At 36.1% G+C, this 17,138-nt stretch overlaps 2 protein-coding genes across 2 annotated transcripts; one reads left to right on the plus strand and one right to left on the minus strand.

Moving 5' to 3' along the window:
* Positions 1 to 671: 671 nt before the first annotated feature.
* LOC109602890 (uncharacterized) lies at positions 672 to 1,223 on the minus strand. The gene is made up of 3 exons (XM_020019333.2): positions 1,086 to 1,223; positions 911 to 1,028; positions 672 to 854 (listed from the first exon to the last, which is right to left on the minus strand). Exons 1-3 carry the CDS (start codon positions 1,199 to 1,201, stop codon positions 717 to 719), a joined length of 372 nt encoding a protein of 123 aa, XP_019874892.1. The 5' UTR covers positions 1,202 to 1,223; the 3' UTR covers positions 672 to 716.
* A 2,861-nt stretch (positions 1,224 to 4,084) lies between these two features.
* On the plus strand, positions 4,085 to 4,987 carry LOC109602891 (probable very-long-chain enoyl-CoA reductase art-1). The gene has a single exon (XM_020019334.2). It carries the CDS (start codon positions 4,085 to 4,087, stop codon positions 4,985 to 4,987), a length of 903 nt encoding a protein of 300 aa, XP_019874893.1.
* The last annotated feature ends 12,151 nt before the right edge of the window (positions 4,988 to 17,138 follow it).

Genomic DNA, 17,138 nt, shown 5'->3' on the forward strand with positions numbered 1-17,138 from the left:
CCCCTTAAACGGTTTAATAGGCGTACGAGAAAAAATAGAACTAACGTCGTGCGACCGCTTATCACTTTATGACGACTTTAGAATGCGAGATATGTGATTTATGGAGTCGGGCTAGAGAAAAGGGGTGAGACATGAAAATGCTCGAACGTACGTTCAATCAACTTGAGCCGTTTCGCGGTCGATTTATCTTAAAACTATGAAATATGCAGACAATTTTTTTCGTCCGGGCCGAGGCTGGAGGAGCAACAGTGTGCGTTGAATAATGGACGGGGCCCACGAAGTTTGTGCGGCAGCCCATAAATATTAGCTATTGCGCAAAACACACAATTCGCATCCCTTTAGTTCGGCAACACAAACATATCGGTCGGTGTTTAGTGGCAGCAAATCTAGTTCGGAAGACATTTGTACTAAGAAGCTGGGTTAGAGGAAGCATCTTCGGGGCGGGAGATGAATTGCCCAAGTTACTCGCAGGAAACTGGAGCGCTAAGACAAAGTGGAGGCTCGGTCCCCTCCTGCGCCCCCATCGCATTCTGTGCTCGCTCGCGAACCCCCCTCGTCGCAAAACGACGTTGATACTGCCTACACCCCGTTACGCTGGATATTCGCCTCTATGATGTATTACGTCAAGGCGATGTGTTTTGCTTGCAATTTATTTTATGTGAATACGCAAATTTATGTGTGAATAACTGTTTTATTGGTGTAACTTTACAAATTTCTTATGTGTAAATGGAAATTCTGAAGCTCATTCCTTTCATCCATTGCGACTGCAGCAGGATGGTGACGGATTTCTGGCCCACACCTCCTGACGTGACTGTTGGATAACCGCCGTTTCCGTTGGCGATCAAGTCTTCGACCTGTCACACACATGAGTTAAAACAAAAATTGCAAACAAAATTTTAGAGAAACTTACGTAAATACACTTAATTTCATCCGAGTTTACGTTTCCTCCGTTAGGCCAGGCAATGGTTTTTGAAAGAGTTGACATCAATTTTCCTTGTTCTGTTACAACTATTTGATATGCCAGTTTGCTAAAAATTACATTATGTAATCAAACAATGTATTACGTAATAGATTGAAAAACTTACGTGGGTGATTCCACACAAAGTTGAATGTTGTGTACATCAGATCTCTGTTTGGAGACTGCTCCAAAACAAGAAATCAGAAGTACTGAGAAGATAATTAAACTTTTGAATCCCATCATGTTGAATGCATAATTTTTATTAGCAAATGTTGCTATTTATACATTTTTTTTATGTATTTAATGAGATTAAGCTTATTCCAGTAATTTATTACAGCTGTTTATACAATTTAACGATTCACTTTAAATGTGGTAAACAATGTACTTGTTGTATTTTATGTACCAAAATCCCACTAATTTTTTAAGTAGTACTAAATATATATATATATATATATATATATATATATATATATATATATATATATATATATATAAAATAGTTTAATAGGGTGAAAAATTTACTTGAATGTTCCTTCAGATAGTTGAATCAAATCGTCGTTTGGAAACACTTCCAGATAATCTAAGAAGACTTAGAAAACAATTAAAGACTTAAATCGAATCATGTTGAATATGCCTTCTAAGATCTTGAAAAATTTATTCATTTTTAAGTTGGTAAGTGAAAGTGATATCAACATTGGTACTACCAAAACTTTACACAAGAATTGAGTCACCAATTGAATCTTTTATACAAATATTTATTTAAACAAGACTTCATTCGTTGAGGTATATATGTATAGTTTACAAAGAGAACACAAATGTCACTGTGTGTCAGGTTCCAATAATTTTACTTCTACAGTAATAACCTTAAAATATCAGAGTACTAAATATAAAAGAGTAGTTTATAAATAGTGTGTAAAATTTATTTAGATATTCCTCCACAAAGTTGAATTACATCGTCTTTTGTTGACAGTTTTAAAAAGTTCAATCCAGGAGAACAATAATTGAGGCACATTCACTTTTTTCACCAATCAAATATTGAATATTTTATATAAATATTTATTTAAACAAGTCTTCAATAGTTAAGATACCTTTTTAACATTATCTGAAATAGTTTGAATTTCTAAGATCTTAAGAAATTTATTCGTTTTCAACATTAATAAATGGGATTGATATCAACATTGGTACTACCAAAAACTTAAACAAGAACTGAGACAATATTTTATACAAATATTTATTTAAACAAGATAGTTGGGATATCTTGTTAACTTTGTATAAAATAGTTTACAAATAAAACAGGTTCCAATAATTTTACTTCAACAGTCATAACCTTAAATCATCAGAGTACTAAATATAAAAGAATAGTTTAATAATTAGTGTGTAAAATTTATTTAGATATTCGTCCACAAAGTTGAATTACATCGTTTTTTATTGATAGTTTCAAAAAGTCCAATCCAGGAGAACTTACAAGACAATTAAAGACTTAAATACAATCATGTTGAATGTGTAATGTCTTCCAATATCTTTTAACATCATTTAAAAATGGTTTACAAAGAAAATAGAAATATTATTTTCTGTCAACTCATTATTTTTATAAAATTAAATGCCTGAAGTATGCAATATTATTTTTAAACAAACCCAAAACACATTAGAAGAACAATTCGCCGAAATTTAATTATCAACAATTCGTTCAGAATGTTTGTGAAAAATTCGAACAATTAATCTAATTAGTTGGTTAATTAGTTTGAATTTCTGAGATCTTAAGAAATTTATTCGTTTGCAACATTGATAAACGGAATTGATATCAACATTGGTACTAGTAAAAACTTAGCCAAGAACTGAGACAATCTTTTATACAAATATTTATTTAAACAAGGCTTGAATAGTTGAGATATTTTGTTAACTTTGTCTAAAATAATTTACAAAGAAAATATACAAATATAACCTTATAATATCAGAATACTAAATATAATAGAATAATTTAATAAATAGTGTATAAAATTTATTTGGATACTCCTCCATAAAATTGAATTAGATCGTCTATTAATTGTTGACAGTTCCAAAAAGATCAATATAAAATAACAATTAAAGACTTAATTTGATGGACATCTTGCATCTAGAGGCAAATGCCTCGTATTTATAATAAAATGGTGATACGATAAACAAACTGCATCTTTTAATTGACGACATTAGGATTAATTCCTAGACAAAAGCCTAAGTTTCTATTATTCTATTATTATTAGAAAATACAATAGAATTATATATGAAATACTACGCAAATCTTTAAAATTGTTTCTAAAATACTTAAAAATTGATCAAAGATTCAACAAGGAAGGAATAAATGAACGTGTTTAAACATCATTAAATTTAACCTTCACCTTTACATTAAATGATAAGCTTGTTAATACACCCATAAGTAATTTACTTACGTATCTGTTTATTTAAATAATGCTACAACAAAGTATTTTTGGAAATCTTAACAACAAACACATAAAGAGGATTCAGCTAAGACAGATAATTTAAATACTCGCATTAGTTCAGTCAATATTAGACGTGTTTAATTTAATTGAATAGAAAAAAAACACATACACACACGGAGGAGGCATTAACGGAGATCAAATTAAAATTCGGAGAGCATTTAGACGCTTCGTTAATGAGTGCTTCCACATCATAATTAATATGCCGTGGATAAACGTGGCATCCACTCATCGCGAACGCATCCGCAAATGAGCAAAAAATTGTGGTTCGAATTATTCAGCACTCAAGAAATTCCGCAATATTGAAAATTAATTATTTAACGTAAAAATGTTTCGGTGTGGAGGTGGGTTAGGTGGGTGGGTGAGTCGCCTTTCTGACATCGCGGACAAAAACTGGGAAAGGTGTGCGAAACCGGCGATGAAAAGCCCATAAACAACTCTTAATTTGCTACTGGCACAGGTTGGCATACTAATTGGACCCTCCAGCACAACCGACTCCGCTACCAGGCGACAAATTAAATTAGGATCTGACCTCACGCCGTGGCAACGGCGTTTTTCTGTTTTATTACCTTCGGTTACCGGGGGAATTTTGATGTTTCAATTAAATTGACAATTATTTTCGTGCCAAAACTGTACGTAACATCCAGATAAAATGTTCAACTTGCAAGTTTACGACATTAAAAGGAACCATCTGGGCGAAATTTCAGTCGAAGCTACCAGCAGGGTAAGGTCGATAAAATGGAAGATCGCCGAACTGACCAACCTGTCAGTGCACCGACAGGCTTTGAAGGCGACCAGGAACGGGATTGACCTAAAGGACTCCTTGACCACCGTTCAGGCCAACTTGATGGAGAACAAGAAGATATTCGTCAAGGATTTGGGACCGCAAGTGAAGATGAGCACCTTGTTCAATTATCAACACGCCGGTTCGTTGTATATTTTCGCCTGCGTCATTCTGAAACCCGACATCATTTTCCACAACTGGGATAGCAGCACGAGCTTAACCTTGTCAACCCTTGTGGCTTTAATCTGTTGGAGTCTGCATTTTATCAAGAAGATGTGGGAGACTGCCTTCCTCTACAAGTTTTTCTCCAAAACCATTCACATTAAGTACTTGTTCGCGTACTGCCCCTACCTCTGGATATTGACCTTCTACGTGGCTTACCACATCAGCCATCCGTACTACACACCTCCTCCAGTTTTGGTCCAATTGGTAGGCTTCCTCGTCTTCCTCACTGGAGAAGTTGGGAACCTGAGCATCCACTTCCTGCAACGTGACTTTCGGAGGTCACGCAAGAACATCCGCGAAGTACCAAATCCCAACGAGAACCCCTTCACCAAACTGTACCACGTGGTGTCCTCTCCCAACTACACCTACGAATTCATCACCTGGGTCGGATTTGCTGTGATGACCAGTTGCCTACCGGCAGGCATCTTCGCCGCACTCAGACTGTGGCAAATGGCCAACTGGGCTTTGGCCAAACAGAGGAAACTACGCAGAATATTGCCCAAATACCCCAAAAACAGGAAAGCGATTCTTCCATACATTTTGTAAATTAAATCGAGCCTAATTATTTGTCAAATTAAACCTGAGAACACTGAATTGTGCAAGCGGAAAGAGAATTTTACTGCCAATGTTTGTTGATGTAAATTTTATGCATGTTTAATAAAATGGTCAGATGAATGTTACGCAATTTTATTTACCACAAATCAGTTTTTTTTTGTTATTCATGATTTGCTGCACACCTCCTCCAGTTTTGGTCCAATTAGTGGGCTTCCTCGTCTTCCTCACTGGAGAAGTCGGGAACCTGAGCATCCACTTCCTGAAACGTGACTTGCGGAGGTCACGCAAGAACATCTGCGAAGTACCGAACCCCAACGAGAACCCCTTCATCAAACTATACCACGTGGTGTCCTCTCCCAACCTCACCTACGAATTCATCACCTGGGTTGGATTTGCTGTGATGACCAGTTGCCTACCGGCAGGCATCTTTGCCGCACTCAGACTGTGGCGAATGGCCAAACTGGGCTTTGGCCAAACAGAGGAAACTACGCAGAACATTGCCCAAATACCCAAAAAACAAGAAAGCGATTCTTCCATAAATCTTGTAAATTAAATTGAGCCTAATTTTTTGTCAAATTAAACCTGAGAACACTAAATTGTGCAAGCGGAAAGAGAATTTTACTTCCAATGTTTGTTGATGTAAATTTTATGCATGTTTAATAAAAAGGTCACATGAATGTTACGCAGTTTTATTTAACACAAATCAGTTTTTTTTTTGTTATTCATGACTTGTTGAACACCTCCTCCAGTTTTGGTCCAATTAGTAGGCTTCCTCGTCTTCCTCACAGGAGAAGTTGGGAACCTGAGCATCCACTTCCTGAAACGTGACTTCCGAAGGTCACGCAAGAACATCTGCGAAGTACCGAACCCCAACGAGAACCCCTTCACCAAACTATACCACGTGGTGTCCTCTCCCAACTACACCTACGAATTCATCACCTAGGTTGGATTTGCTGTGATCACCAGTTGCCTACCGGCAGTCATCTTTGTCGCACCTTTGGCCAAACAGAGGAAACTACGCAGAACATTGCCCAAATACCCCAAAAACAAGAAAGCGATTCTTCCATAAATCTTGTAAATTAAATTGAGCCTAATTTTTTGTCAAATTAAACCTGAGAACACTAAATTGTACAAGCGGAAAGAGAATTTTACTTCCAATGTTTGTTGATGTAAATTTTATGCATGTTTAATAAAAATGTCACATGAATGTTACGCAGTTTTATTTAACACAAATCAGTTTTTTTTTGTTATTCATGACTTGTTGAACACCTCCTCCAGTTTTGGTCCAATTAGTAGGCTTCCTCGTCTTCCTCACAGGAGAAGTTGGGAACCTGAGCATCCACTTCCTGAAACGTGACTTCCGAAGGTCACGCAAGAACATCTGCGAAGTACCGAACCCCAACGAGAACCCCTTCACCAAACTATACCACGTGGTGTCCTCTCCCAACTACACCTACGAATTCATCACCTAGGTTGGATTTGCTGTGATCACCAGTTGCCTACCGGCAGTCATCTTTGTCGCACTCAGACTGTGGCAAATGGCCAATAGGGCTTTGGCCAAACAGAGGAAACTACGCAGAACATTGCCCAAATACCCCAAAAACAAGAAAGCGATTCTTCCATAAATCTTGTAAATTAAATTGAGCCTAATTTTTTGTCAAATTAAACCTGAGAACACTAAATTGTACAAGCGGAAAGAGAATTGTACTTCCAATGTTTGTTGATGTAAATTTTATGCATGTTTAATAAAAAGGTCACATGAATGTTACGCAGTTTTATTTAACACAAATCAGTTTTTTTTTGTTATTCATGACTTGTTGAACACCTCCTCCAGTTTTGGTCCAATTAGTAGGCTTCCTCGTCTTCCTCACAGGAGAAGTTGGGAACCTGAGCATCCACTTCCTGAAACGTGACTTCCGAAGATCACGCAAGAACATCTGCGAAGTACCGAACCCCAACGAGAACCCCTTCACCAAACTATACCACGTGGTGTCCTCTCCCAACTACACCTACGAATTCATCACCTAGGTTGGATTTGCTGTGATCACCAGTTGCCTACCGGCAGTCATCTTTGTCGCACCTTTGGCCAAACAGAGGAAACTACGCAGAACATTGCCCAAATACCCCAAAAACAGAAAAGCGATTCTTCCATACCTCTTGTAAATTAAATTGAGCCTAATTTTTTGTCAAATTAAACCTGAGAACACTAAATTGTGCAAGCGGAAAGAGAATTTTACTTCCAATGTTTGTTGATGTAAATTTTATGCATGTTTAATAAAAAGGTCACATGAATGTTACGCAGTTTTATTTAACACAAATCAGTTTTTTTTTGTTATTCATGACTTGTTGAACACCTCCTCCAGTTTTGGTCTAATTAGTAGGCTTCCTCGTCTTCCTCACAGGAGAAGTTGGGAACCTGAGCATCCACTTCCTGAAACGTGACTTCCGAAGATCACGCAAGAACATCTGCGAAGTACCGAACCCCAACGAGAACCCCTTCACCAAACTATACCACGTGATGTCCTCTCCCAACTACACCTACGAATTCATCACCTGGGTTGGATTGGCTGTGATGACCAGTTGCTTACCAGCAGGCATCTTCGCCGCACTCAGACTGTGGCAAATGGCCAACTGGGCTTTGGTCAAATAGAGGAAACTACACAGAATATTGCCCAAATACCCAAAAAACAAGAAAGCGATTCTTCCATAAATCTTGTAAATTAAATTGAGCCTAATTTTTTGTCAAATTAAACCTGAGAACACTAAATTGTACAAGAGAATTTTACTGCCAATGTTTGTTGATGTAAATTTTATACATGTTTAATAAAATGGTCACATGAATGTTACGCAGTTTTATTTAACACAGATCAGTTTTTTTTGTTATTCATGACTTGTTGCATAGACAATAACAGTTTTTTTGGTGTGTCCTGTACATTTATATTAATAACTTGTGTCTCTTGGCGACATACATCCACACATTGGATGAGAGTGGGGTCCATTTTCATCTTGGCATCCTCCTAATCCAGGCTTTGTCCACGGCTCCTTGCCATTCAAGCTGAAATACTGCCATTGTGGCGTCTTTTCACAATGTCCAAATCCCATCTTTCAATTAAACCCCGGGCGAAGAGAGAGAACTCTTAAATGTGTTTTAATGAAGTCGAGATCTCCGGTAGATCAGCATCGTTAAAGGAAATGAAAATACACCAGTTGCTGGATTAAAGTAAATAAGGCAAATATCGATCCGTACGATTTGTAATATTATATTGAGCGTGGTTTGTTCCTCGGTTTTCCATTCCGATGGCGACTCCGAATTTTCCCTTGTCTTTGAATCGACCATTTTTCGGTAATTTCATAAAAACGTCACAATAAAACTTGTTATTAATGTTTCGCCAGAGGAAACAGTGAAGAGGCGAAAAACGATCAATAAAATTCAAAATCCTGAATGGTAGAAATCGAAGTCAATGTCAGCGGTCGAAGATTAATACCGGGGCAAGGTGTTACTTTTGGCAATTGTGACGCGGCGTGATTTTACGAGCAATAAATGAGAAGTGTCACTCGGTTGTTGTGTCGTGCAGCATTCCGGGTAAAGGGCATATATTTTGGCGCAGTTGATGGGCCCAACCCCCCGTCGCGATGGCACGGGTCGATTTTTGACACAATGGGCTTCCAGGTAGTCGATTTTCCGTTGCACCTGGCAGTTTCTGGGACGCCCGCGCAATTTTTCACAAATACGCACCTGGAACTACCCATCGGTTTGTTTATGGATGAAGAAGCTTCGGTGCTTAATTATTGGTTTCGGTGATTTATTGCACGGCGATGACAGAGATTGTTTTTCGTATCAAAGCTCAAAGCTTTTAAGCATGATGTAGACTGGAGAGAGAATTTCTAGTCAATTTAATTCAATAATTCAAAATACTATTTAAAACTTCTGGATGGTACTTATAAGTTAATACCATTTCTCATATAAATTTGCTATAGCTATGTGGAAGAAAAGTAGTAATTTAATTTATTTGGTACTCTCTCTAATCCACACATTCAATAATTCAAAAAAACTACTGATTAATTAGTAAAATTCCACTAATTATTCAGGAAGATACTTATAAGTCAGTACTATCCCTTATGTGAACTTGTGTGAAGCGGAGAATATGGTAGAAAAACTATGATAACTTAAAATATTTAGTACTCTCTCTAATCTTAATAAGTTCAAAAATCTCATAATTAACAAAATTACATTCATTATTCAAAACTTCAAGAAGGTACTTATCAGTTAGTACCAGCCCTCACGTGGATTTGCTATTGTTACAGAAGAAAGATAAAACTTATGTGGAGAAATCGAAAGAAAAATTATGATAATTTAAATTACTTAGAACATTCTCTGATCGACATTAATCAATTCTTCAGAAAACTACTGATTAATTAGCAAAATTCCATCAATTATTCAAACCTTCAGGAAGGTACTTGTTAGTTAGTACTATCCATTATGTGAACTTGGCATAGCAGCAGAAAACAATAAGAAATAAGCGGAGATATATGGAAGAAGAATTGTGATAATTTAAAATATTTGGTACTCTCTCTAACCTTAATCAGTGGACTACAGTTTCGTTCAAAGTTTCATAAATCTTGTAATTAATTAACAAAATTACATTCATTATTTAAAACTTTAGGAAGGTACTTATTAGTTAGTACCATCCCTCATGTAAATTTGCTACAGCTACAGTAGAAAAATAAAAGATATGTGGAGAAATCGGGAAGAAGAACTATGATAATTTAAATTACTTAGAGCTCTCTCTGGTCCACATTAATCAATTCATTAAAAAATTACTGATTAATTAGCAAAATTTCACCAATTATTCAAATCTTCTGAAAGGTACTTATTAATTAGTGATATCCCTTATGTAAACTTGGCATAGCAACAGAAGAAAGATAAGAAATAATCAGCGACACATGGAAGAAAAACTGTGATAATTTAAAATATTTAGTACTCTCTCTAATCTTAATCAATGGACTAACATGCCGTTCAAAGTTCCAAAAATCTAGTAATTAACTAACAATTTAACATTAATTATTCCAAACTTCTGGAAGATACTTATCAGTTGGTACCAGCCCTCATGTGGATTTGCCAAAGCTACAGAAGAAAAATAAAGGATATGTGGAGAAATCTGGAAGAACTATGATAATTTATATTACTTAGAACTCTCTCTAATCCACATTAATCAATTCTTCAAAAAACTACTGATTATTTATCAAAATTCCACCAATTATTTAAAACTTCTGGAAGGTACTTATTAGTTAATGATATCCCTTATGTAAACCTGGCATAGCAGCAGAAGAAAGATAAGAAATAATCGGAGATTCATGGAAGAAAAACTCTGATAATTTAAAATATTTAGTACTCTCTCTAATCTTAATCAATGGACTAACATGCTGTTCAAAGTTCCAAAAATCTTGTAATTAACTAACAATATTACATTAATTATTCAAAACTTCTGGAAGATACTTCTCAGTTGGTACCAGCCCTTATGTGGATTTGCTAACGCTACAGAAGAAAAATAAAGGATATGTGGAGTAATCTGGAAGAAGAACTATGATAATTTATATTACTTAGAACTCTCTCTAATCCATATTAATCAATTCTTCAAAAAACTACTGATTATTTATCAAAATTCCAACAATTATTTAAAACTTCTAGAAGATACTTATTAGTTAGTACTATCCCTGATGTGAACTTGGAATAATAAATTATGATATTTTAAAATACTTAGTACTCGCTTTAAATCTTAATCAGTGGACTACCATTTCATTCAAAGTTCCAAAATCATTATTCAAAACTTCAGGAAGTTACTTATCAGTTAGTACCAGCCCTCATATGGATTAGCAATAGCTACAGAAGAAAAATAAGAGATATATGGAGAAATTTGGAAGAAGAACTGTGACAATTTAAATTATATAGTACTCTCTCTAATCCATATCATTCAAACTACTGATTAATTAACAAAATTCCACTCATTATTCAAAATTTTTGGTACTTATCAGTAACTACCATCTGTTATGAGAACTTCCTATAACAGCAGAACAAATTTAATGCAATTTTTAAACAAATACAAAAATATTTAGGGTTTTTTAAAAGAATTCCTGCTTTATCCAAGAAGATTGGTACTTCAGAGGTGCACCTGTTTGACCCACATTTAGAAGTATTTCATCTAAAATTACATTTTATAAATGAAACGGTATTAAACAATCAGTAACCTACCACTGAGTCTCAGTGGAAGGGTTGTGATGATCAAATTTTCCCCTAATTCAGATTTAGGGAGTACCAATAATGCAATAAAAGTGTGTGAAGAAGAACGAAATGTGTCATTAGCACTATTTAACATCCAATTAATAGTTTCCCCCTTGACTGTATATTGGAAGTGCACCTCCCAGATGAGAACAGGAAACGGCACCGATAAATTCATTTTAACTACCCGGTTTAAAAGCGGAGAATCCCCCCGGCACGGACGTAAATCACCGCGACCGGCGTTTCTAGGAAGAAACACAAATAAATACCGGTCGCACATCAAAAATTTTCGTTGAGTAGCACCGGTCGAAAGTTTCGAATGGCATTCCTCAGGTGAGCGTGAATGGGCCCGCCGTCCATTAAATCAGTCCCCCGGGATTTTGTGTGTCGCACTCGTAATAATTTTTTTTTTTTTTGCCAAGTGTCACCGCTCGGACGGGGGATGGAAGTAATGGATCATCTGGTGTTGTTCCAAAACTAAAATGGGAAGATCATAAAAGTGATAAATGGACGAGCGTTCTTGTTCGGATTTGTGTAATAAGCTACTCCTGGCTCATTTGTTTTTTCCAACAAACTAGATTTACGTTATGCTGCATTTTTGGAATCCATTAAAAAGCAACAACGATGATGCGATGCAGTCGCCCCCCATTGTCTTCTAATTCCATCGGTTTTCGATATCGACCCCATCGGCGAAAACCTCTTAAACAAAATAAAAAACTGTGAAATTTAACGAATAAAAAAATGTATGTGTACGTCCGCCGGGGCAAAAGTAATTAGAGTCTCACGGCAACATTATCCCGGCCCTTTTCACCGTTGACTTTTATTCGCGATCCGCGCTCCATGGTTTAAGGGTGTGAATTTAATTGATTGATTCTCGGACTCCCTGACAATTGAACGGCGGAAGATTAATACGGGATTTTAATGATGCGGAGATGCTCCCGCTACTCGCATTTTATGCCAGCCGCCATTCATTCCGCACTCTCAAAGCCCGGAGAAACATCATCGGTGCTAATTCTGAAAACAAATTGATAGAATATTTCACTGATGCGATTCCTCGAGGATAATGAGTATCTCAATTAACCCTTGCGCTTTTTACGTTTTTGTTGCCTTGCAGACTCTATTTAGTGACGGGGCCAAAAACAACAATTAATCTGATGACAAGTTAGAAGCAGTTGATTAAAGTTTTTATTACTACAGTCAGAAAAGGAAAATAAAACAAGGAATAAAGGATATGATTGAACTCTCTTTTAAAGTTTTCACACAAAAACATAATTATAGACATATTTTGCTAAGAAGTTAAAGACATTAATTGTTCTGGAGCCAAGTTAGAAGAAGTTCATTAAAGTTTCTAAAACTAGAGCCAAAAAGCAAAAGAAATCAAGAAATTGAAAATATAATTGAACTGTTAATTTCTAAAGATGTTATCACACAAGAAAACTGTATCTCCAAATATTCTTTTCTTTGATTTACATTAATCACCAAATTTTTATAAGATCAGATTTACTGTCATGTTTCCTGTGTTATATGTTCCCTATGTTATTTTACAAAGAAGCTGAAGGTAACAATTGATCTGGTGTCAAGTTAGAAGAAGTCAACTAATTCTAAAACTGGAGTCAAATAAGCAAAAGAGTTCAAGAAATTGAAAATATATTTCAACTCTAAGCTTCTAAAATTGTTTTCATACAAGAATATAAAAAACTGTATTACCAAATATTCTTCAAAATTAGAAGAACTCAATTAAAGATTCTAAAATTAGAGTCAAAAAAGCAAAAAAATCTGGAAATTGAAAATATGATTGAATTCTAAACTTCTGAAGATACTATCACACAAAAATTTAAAAAACTGAATCAACAAATATTCTTCTCCTTGATTTCACATACATTGATCACCAAATTCTTATAAAATTTTATTGCTATGTTTCTTCTGTGTTATAGACTTTATGTTGCAAAAGAGCTAAAGATAAATAATTGATCTGGTGCCAAGTTAGAAGAAGTCAATTAAACTTTCTAAAAATAGAGTCAATAAAGCAGAATAGATCTAGAAATTGAAAATATAATTGAACTCTTAGCTTCTAAAATTGTTACCACACAATATTATAAAAAACTGAATCACCAAATATTCTTCTCTTTGATTTACATTGATCATTAAATTCTTATAAGACTTTATGTGCAAAGAAGCTAAACAAAATAATTGATCTGATGTCAAGTTAGAAGAAGTCAATTAAAGTTTCTAAAACTAGAGTAAAAGAAGCAGAAGAAATCTAGAAATTGAAAATATAATTTAAACTCTTAGCTTCTAAAATTGTTATCACACAAGAATATAAGAAAAAACTGAGTCATCAAATATTCTTCTCTTTGATTTACATTGATCACCAAATTCTTATAAGATGTTATTACCATGTTTCTTTATGCTGCAAAAATCTAAAGAAAATAATTGATCTGGTGTCAAGTTAGAAGAAGTTAATTAAAGAGACTAATAGTAGAGTCAAAAAAGCAGAAGAAATCTAGAAATTGAAAATATAATTGAACTCTTATCTTCTAAAATTGTTATCACACAAGAATATAAAAAAAACTGAATCATCAAATACTCTTCTCTTTAATTTACATTGATCACCAAATTCTTACAGGATGTTATTATCATGTTTCTTGCGTTATAGACTTTATGTTGCAAAGAAGCTAAAGAAAATAATTGATCTGGTATCAAGTTAGAAGCAGTCAATTAAAGTTTCTAAAAGTAGAGTCAAAAAAGCAGAAGAAATCTAAAAATTGAAAATATAATTGAACTCTTAGCTTCTAAAATTGGTATCACACAAGAATAGAAGAAAAAACTGAATCATCAAATATTCTTCTTTTTGATTTACATTGATCATCAAATTCTTATAAGATGTTTTTACCATATTTTTTGCGTTATAGATTTTATGCTGCAAAAACCTAATGAAAATAATTGATCTGGTGTCAAGTTAGAAGAAGTCAATTAAAGTTTATAAAAGTAGAGTCAAAAAAGCAGAAGAAATCTAAAAATTGAAATATAATTGAACTCTTAAAACTAAACTACACTTAAAAAAATGAAGAGATTATCTTAAGAAGCTAAGAATTCAATCATATATTCAATATATGATTGAATTCTTAGCTTCTTAAGATAAACATAGAAAGTTTGATCACTTCCTTTTTGAATTATAGTGATGATCAAATTCTCTTTGAGCAGCTCTATAATATAAATAAGTTGGGGAGGCACGTCAACAAATAAATACGTTCTTAAATTTTGAATCGAAGGAAGTAGAAAAGTAATTACACGACTTGACAACAGTTCCGAATTTAGACAGAACAACTACAGGTAAGGCACAAAGTTTCGGCATAATTCCAGCGATATTTGTTTGTGACGTAGAAAATCCGCGAGGGCTTTCCGGGGGTTGTGCGAGTGCGGGTGCGAGTGTGCCGCGAATCCTCTCGGAATTTTCGCAATCCACGAAGGGGCAGAGTTCCGTCGGCGTGTCGGGGCGAGATGGGAGTTTTTTTGGGTTTCGGGCCCGAAGCGCGAGTAGAGACATCCACAATGGACCCACCAGCTGGTCGGTCGGTCGCTTTTCAGCGAAGGCATGTGAAAGGCAAAATCAATATTGAGCGGGTGGCGCGCCCTGTCGCCGCTGTCCGGAACCGCCATTGTTAACATCTCCGGCACTGCCACGACGATATTACATCACCATATTACATTTTAATATTGAACCGTGCGGGGCTTTGCAATGGGGGGACGACGCCGGGACGGATCCTGCGGCTAAAAATGCGAAGCCGCGGCCGAATGCCGATACGCCGCTCCCGCTGCGATACGTATTGGCCCCCGGCTTGGGGGCCCCCGATGTGGAAATTGGAAAAGAAACGCGACACGATTGCGGACACCTCCGGCCGCCCTCCGACGTCGCTCCAGATGCCTCACCGAGGGCTACAACAATTTTTGTAGCTGGAGACAACGGGGGTTTTCCCTGCTTAAGCCATGTTTGCCAACCGCAAAAAGAAAACAAATAAGTTTAATATTCAGGCAAATATTTTTGGACAATTTATCATATTTTTATTTATAGACTGATAAGCTGTAGCTAGAAAGAATAAATACGCTTTCAAATGTTAATTACCACTTTAATTTTGTTTTTAGATAGTACAAGTGAAGAGTAAATCTCTTAATCAGGTTTTAAATATGTATCTTTCTTCGAAAACACTTTTAGTCTTCAATGACAAGAACCAAACGTTGTAAAACGTCCATTAAATCCCACATCTTTATTGTGCCAGAAAAGGCAGTAACTTGCAAATACTACTCGCATTCAAACATCCCCACAAGCTGAGAGGAAGTCAAGCGGGTGGTAATCAGTCAAGTTGACACCTGGATGAATAAGACGCCTTCCACGAATCCACCGCCATAAAAATGTTCGTTGTCATTTTATGCAGCATCCACGTGCCTCCTTGCGCACTTACGAACGTAAATATTTCGGTGCCAATCCTGCAGGAAAGTGGGAAAATAAAACAGCGGAGCCACTATCAGACTATTATCCTGCCGGATTCGAACGTCGGTCGGGGACGGCGTGGAAAAAATCTGTTGCATTCCTGCGGGCAACGTGGAAATCCGCTGCGACGACGGCCGCCTTTGATTAGCCGGCGTTACGTCGTCGCGTACGAACGGCGGCTACGTTGTCGCCGACACCCTCCGCCAGAGGGGGCGAGCGCGGCCATTAGGCCTCTCCCATTGGGTCGATTTGCGCCGGTGTGCGGCACCCAAGAAACCGTGGAACGAGCGCGATTGGCAAAAATGCCGCTCCACCACGCACCGTGGAGCCCCCCGAGGTGCCCGCGGTGTTTCAATCTCTGTGTGTCACGGAGACGTTGCTCCCAATTTGGGCGCGGGGTTTCCCTGGATGCAAATACAAACTTCCCCAAAAAATCAAAGTATTGCTTTAATTGCTAGGCGATCTTCCACGATTGATGGACGACGTTTCGGCTCCACGGTGCGTCGCTTCGACGTCGACAACCGTTTCGGGGAGCCATGTATGCAAATACATCTTCAATACAGTGACGTAACGACTATTGTTAACATATCATTGATTGTTAAGTTCATGACCTACGCCACTGATGCAAGGGAAAGCGCGATCCCGGACTGAAAAGATGCGGACAATGCCGCAGAACAAGTTCGATCTTGGGGGCGCCGTCACCGTCAATGGCATTTTTCAATTCGCACTTCCACTCTCTAATGGTTTATTGATTGCACACGCCACTGTTGCTCATTTTTTGTTTATTTATTTACCTCAGATTAGCTACCAGTTGAATACTTACAATAACTATTTCTGGTTAGTAAAATTTCTTCATAAATGATACACACTCTTCCAGTCACTTGGTTTAATATTTGATAATAACAATCTAATATTTTATTTGGTAAATTAAAGAATAACAAATTTAATAGCCAAACGGAGAAAAACTATATGCTTAAATTTATTATTTTTACTCATTTCTAGCCTAAATACTTAGTAAAATCTTTTTATAGAAGACAGTACAATCTTCTAAAAGACATAATAGGTTTTGGGCTCATCATTTAATACCAACAATATCCTATTTAACTACTAAATTAAAGAACAACTAATAAAATAGACAAAAATAAAAAAATTAATGTTAATAATATTATTCATTTATTGTTTGTGTATATCTTAAAATTTATTATTTTTGCTCATTTATAATCGAAATACTATGTAAAATCTTTTTATAGAAGACAGGACACTCTTCTAGAAGCCATAATAGGTTTTGGGCTCATCATTTAATACCAACAAGATTCTATTTTAACTACTAAATTGAATAACAAATTTGATATTAATAGTATTCAATAACTATTTGT

This window comes from Aethina tumida, chromosome 4 (genome assembly GCF_024364675.1).
Source record: "Aethina tumida isolate Nest 87 chromosome 4, icAetTumi1.1, whole genome shotgun sequence".
NCBI lineage: Eukaryota > Metazoa > Arthropoda > Insecta > Coleoptera > Nitidulidae > Aethina > Aethina tumida.

Excerpts from the sequence above, each read along its gene's own strand:
- LOC109602890 (XM_020019333.2), bottom strand. The coding sequence starts at position 1,201 with ATGATGGGATTCAAAAGTTTAATTATCTTCTCAGTACTTCTGATTTCT. Across the intron at positions 1,029-1,085 it reads CTTTGTGTGGAATCACCCAC|CAAACTGGCATATCAAATAG; the intron begins GTAAGTTTTTCA and ends TGTAATTTTTAG. Across the intron at positions 855-910 it reads ATGAAATTAAGTGTATTTAC|GTCGAAGACTTGATCGCCAA; the intron begins GTAAGTTTCTCT and ends TGTGTGTGACAG.
- LOC109602891 (XM_020019334.2), top strand. The coding sequence starts at position 4,085 with ATGTTCAACTTGCAAGTTTACGACATTAAAAGGAACCATCTGGGCGAA.